Source organism: Scomber scombrus, chromosome 24 (genome assembly GCF_963691925.1).
Source record: "Scomber scombrus chromosome 24, fScoSco1.1, whole genome shotgun sequence".
NCBI lineage: Eukaryota > Metazoa > Chordata > Actinopteri > Scombriformes > Scombridae > Scomber > Scomber scombrus.
In genome coordinates, this window is record NC_084993.1 from 13,201,548 (window position 1) to 13,206,420 (window position 4,873).

A 4,873-nucleotide genomic window follows, 5' to 3' on the forward strand; every position below is an offset into this window, starting at 1 on the left:
AATTGGGTGCGTGTTTGTTTAAACTTAGAGGCTAACATACTCATGATCTGTCTACCACAAGAACAACAAATCAGAGTAATTAAATATAATTACTCTGAACATACAATGGCTAGATACTCCACTTGAAGGTTTTATACATTCTTATAACTAGAGTTTAAAGTTCTTTTTTATAATACAAAGCATATTTTAGCAACCAGACTTTTAAATAGCACTTTTTAAAAAAAATCTGAAATATTCTGATTAAGAATAGTTTAGATTAAGTTTTTGAAATTGCATACCTTGAACGTGACATTCAGACCACACCAATTCAGAAAGCTGGTTTACAAATTCAAATATTTCAGTGCAATACAGTGATACACTTCTAATTTCTACACTTAGTATTTAGTTGAGAATCAATTTCAAAATTAGATATAACTCATTATGGCACTGATGCTTCCATATTAACACTAAAACCACCCAGTGTGGAAGAACAAGACTTTCCAATTATGCACAATTACTAATAACTCATACATCCACATTTGCTGAATATCTGGATGACCACATTACAAAGTAGGTCATGTGTCATATTGTTGACATCACAGCACATTCTCTCTGCTGCTCTGGATTCCCCAGATTACGTATATTAGAATTATATTTAAAGCTGCATTTCACACAATTTAGCCCTGTTCCATACATACTTTGTTATCAAGTCAAAAAATGTTATTGCTCGTCCTTGACCTTTGACACATGCCTATCACCAAGGCAAAGAACATTAAACTGAGCAAACTAATATCTGCTTGTAGATTAGCGGACCTTGAACATTCCCATTTACAACTGCTTGGGAGAAGACAACTAGCTGTGTAATTCTTACAATCAATATCAAGATAATGCATAATTGCTTTCCAGACAAATGTTGGCTACACAATAATGTTTAAAATAGAAATGACAAGACATCCAATATACTGGTAAAATTGTTTAGTTGGAGAGTGAAATCTGTACAGATACAAATAAACTACAGATTATTGCATTGACCTGGCGACAGGAATGGCTTCTTTGCTCATGATGTAATCACTGACACAGGTTGGCATGTACGACAGCGGCAGCCAGAAGAACTTGGCATCCCAGCCTGGGGAATATCGGGTGCGGGGCCGGACGGCGGATACGGCATGCTCCATACAGCTGACCACCTTCATCAGATCTCCATCACTTATCTGGGCAACTTTGCCTGATATTACCTCAAGAGCTACCAGAGGAAAATGATCAGAATAAATACACAGCTGAATAGAAAACAGACATGAATGGAGAAGATAAGTGATTAAAACTTACACTTTTGAAGATACTCTGTTCCGTAGTCATCTCTGACCTCTTGGGGCATTCTCTCCCATAGCGTCTTGACATTTTTGGACAAGATAGCAACATCGGTCACATTTGTTTTGAAGAAGCCCGGCTCAATGCAGAGGACTTTGACACCGAAAGGCGCCATATTTAACCTGAGCAAGACATTACATTTGATCAGAGCTGGCGGGCATTGGTACTGAAAGAAAGACATCTTTTCCTGGACATATTGACAAATAATTGAGTTAATGTTTCACCTGAGGCTGTCATTGAACGCTTCCACACCATACTTTGAGACGGTGTATGGGCCCCCTGTAACACTGATCCTCCCAAACACACTGGCTACATTCACCACCCTCCCCCTGGCCTTCTTAATCAGCGGCAGGACACTCAGGGTCACGCCTATCACCCCGTTCAAGTTCACGTCCAGCATGGACTTGTAGTCGTCAATAGTCAGCCAGTCGCACGGGGCGGAGGGGACGGCCACGCCAGCGTTGTTGACTACAGCCCATAAGCCTGGAAGAGTCGCAGAGACAACAACAAGTCATGATTTTGAACCCTTTTGGGCTGAGTCAAGACAATTCAAAAGCATGTTAATACATGTCCTGAATACAGTACAGATGAGTGATGTGTAGGGTGTTGGTTGGTATGTTTGATTGTGTTGAATTTAACCTAGATTAAACTGATAATGCCGTTCCGTTCCACTGAAACAAAAACTCCACACACACCTCGCTCCCCCACTTTGTCCTTGATCATCGCCCCAACCTTGGCGACACTGTCTTTCGACCTTACATCCAGGTGTGTTGTGATCAGGTTGCTGGAGCAGGACTTCTTCAGATCCTCCTCTCCTTTCTCGGTGAAACACGAGGCGATGACTCTGAAGCCCTTATTGTCCAGATGGCGGGCCAGGAGGTTACCGAAGCCGCTGTCACAGCCGGTGATGTACACATACTTGCTGCCTTTGTCGGAGACCCTGGGCAGCTCCCGTACCCAGCGGTACAGGTAGTAGAACACAACCAGCCCCAGGAGGTACAGGTACATGACTGAGGGGACAAAGAGGGAAACTGTTATTTCTACCCACCACTGATTTTGAGCCATGCTATGCTGAATGAGCAGGTATACGGGCGTGGATTTGGGAATGGACAGTGAGGACATGTTCCTACCAATATCAAGGTGTTGCGTGATTGTCCCAATTCATATTTTTTACAGATCTCAAACAATCTAGCTACTTTACCTCTATGTGATTTTAAAGATCGCTGCAGAGTTGCCAAGATTCTATTCCTCAACATGAAGATGTATGTAAAGAGTATGCATGCAGTAGTAGATTCGGTGAGGTGGAGAATCTGAAGCGGTTTTTATATATAGTTTAAACATTCCACACATGATTATTGCTCAGACATGCTGTTTAATTACACAACTCTATTACTGTGGGTGGAAATTCCTCCCAACAATAAATGAAGACATCAGGTCCTTCTTAAAAAAGAAGCGAAAGTGTCAGTAACAGCTGAACTTAGTTAAGAATGTTCTGTAATCAAATCAGTCTCTTAGATTAGTGGAAGACATTTTACTGTTTAATGCCATCTCTCCACTTTGCTCGTAGCCTGTCCACCTGATCTGTTCGTTACTGTCAAGCATCATTTCATTATGAAAATAGTGAGTCGCAGCCTCTCAGGTGAGCTCTGCAGAGACACACTCTTTATGCGTGTATGTACATGTGCCTATTAAAGAGAAAGAGCGACAGAGATAGAGAGCAAGTACACAACCGATTATTTTGACCGTCCAAAACCAAAGTTAAAGTCAAACCTACGTCCTTGATCTTTCAACACACTGTTGTGTAAGGTGAGGACTCACTGATAGAGTGCAATGACTAACTACATCTGCTCCAGTGTTGCGCATTTGGTGCTGCTTTTTTACTTCCACTTCACTACATTAAAAAAGGGAAATAATGGGAATGGAATTTTACTTCTAGCTAATCATCATTTTCGTCATTTTCTACTAATAATTTTGACTATGAAATGTGAGAAAATACTGAAAATGTGCATATTTAAAGTTGTAGAGTTCATGGTGTGAGTTCAAATGTTTTGTTCTGTTTAATCAGTCTTAGAGTCAAAAGATATTCAATTCACTATCATGTATGAATCCTCACATTTGAGACGCTGAAACCAGCAAATATTTATAATTTCGACTTTAAAAAAGGAAAGGACTAAAATTACCAACAGATTAGATTAGAGTTACACATTTTCAGCTGTATTCCTCATGTATATTTCTGAAGATTGTGTTATGTTGGTATTCTATGTAAGGTACTAACACAGAGTCAAATCCCTCATATGTGACGTACTAAGATTATTTTGATTGATTATGGGAAATAATTCATATTCCATTAGTCGAATAATAACTGCAGTTCGATTCAACTTTTCAATGTAAATATGTCACCACAATGCATTACTAAAGATTTAACTACCCAACATTATAGAATTATGACACAGCTCATATTTATCTCTTACACAGTGCTTGGCTCGTAACGAATGACTGCAGTTGAGGAAACTGTCTAACGACTTTTTGCCATTAAAGCAGGTATTAAACTGAGCTGTTAAATTAATTACGCTATGAAAAAAAAATGTACTTGCCGGGTTCACAAACTTTAATGCGGCCATGTTACACAACTTTGACATTAAGAACAAACAATGAGGTTATCCAAAGATTTCAAAGTGCAGTGAGCAGAGATTTCTTTACGTGGTGAACATTTTAGAACAGTATTTTCATCACTTTATCGACTACGACATAGCATTTTACGTAGGCCTACGTTTTTAAAGTTGCGTCATTAGTTAATTTATATTGGGGTAACGTTAGCGGTAAGCTGATAACAACCTGTACATTTATACAGCAGTTTAAAAGAAATAGCCTCTCCTGTTATGTGTCTAGCTTACCCGTTCACATCAGTACAGGGCATCACTGTGTTTCTCTTCGTCTAGCTATTTAAGTTGTCTGGCTAAACATACGAACACAGATAATACATTACAAACTGATATTTCAAACTGAATATCATACCTGTTAGGCAGAGGTTTCCTGGCTCGTCTCAGCCGGTTAACAGACCGTTGGATCAATGTACAACTTGGTCAAAGTGCTGGAGGAAAACACCCCTCTACAAACATGTGAAAGAGACACCTAGCGGCAAGAAAGGGCATAGCTGCAGATCCTACATTAAAAAAGGTACCCTAATGTATAGTTTGTTCGAATACATTACATAATAGATATTAATTCATGTTTAAACTGTCTTTTCTTCATGTTTACTAACACCGAGGACCCCAAAAAATAACACACATTGGACCACATACCTTCATTTTTTTTCAATTTCAAGATGTTTTCTTTTAGATGTTTTATTACAGGGTATGAACCCCATGACCAAACTAGTCATAAATTCTCTCATTGTGTAACTAACAGATGTGATTATAGTGAAAATAAATAGTTCCCTTTGTGTTGGGAATGTACTGGAATCTCTTTCTGATTCCCTTTCTCCATCCCACTTTCTTTACTCTGATTTAATCTAATATTATAAAAG

General features: G+C 39.0%; 1 protein-coding gene across 1 annotated transcript; it reads right to left on the bottom strand.

Annotated features, from left to right (window-relative positions):
• Positions 1 to 939: 939 nt before the first annotated feature.
• Positions 940 to 4,466, bottom strand: LOC134006656 (retinol dehydrogenase 7-like). Its single transcript, XM_062445605.1, has 5 exons — positions 4,363 to 4,466; positions 2,043 to 2,357; positions 1,572 to 1,830; positions 1,306 to 1,469; positions 940 to 1,222 (listed from the first exon to the last, which is right to left on the bottom strand). Exons 2-5 carry the CDS (start codon positions 2,353 to 2,355, stop codon positions 999 to 1,001), a joined length of 960 nt encoding a protein of 319 aa, XP_062301589.1. The 5' UTR covers positions 2,356 to 2,357; positions 4,363 to 4,466; the 3' UTR covers positions 940 to 998.
• Between the last annotated feature and the right edge of the window lie 407 nt (positions 4,467 to 4,873).

Excerpts from the sequence above, each read along its gene's own strand:
- LOC134006656 (XM_062445605.1), bottom strand. The coding sequence starts at position 2,355 with ATGTACCTGTACCTCCTGGGGCTGGTTGTGTTCTACTACCTGTACCGC. Across the intron at positions 1,831-2,042 it reads GGACAAAGTGGGGGAGCGAG|GCTTATGGGCTGTAGTCAAC; the intron begins GTGTGTGTGGAG and ends CGACTCTTCCAG. Across the intron at positions 1,470-1,571 it reads GCGTTCAATGACAGCCTCAG|GTTAAATATGGCGCCTTTCG; the intron begins GTGAAACATTAA and ends TGTCTTGCTCAG.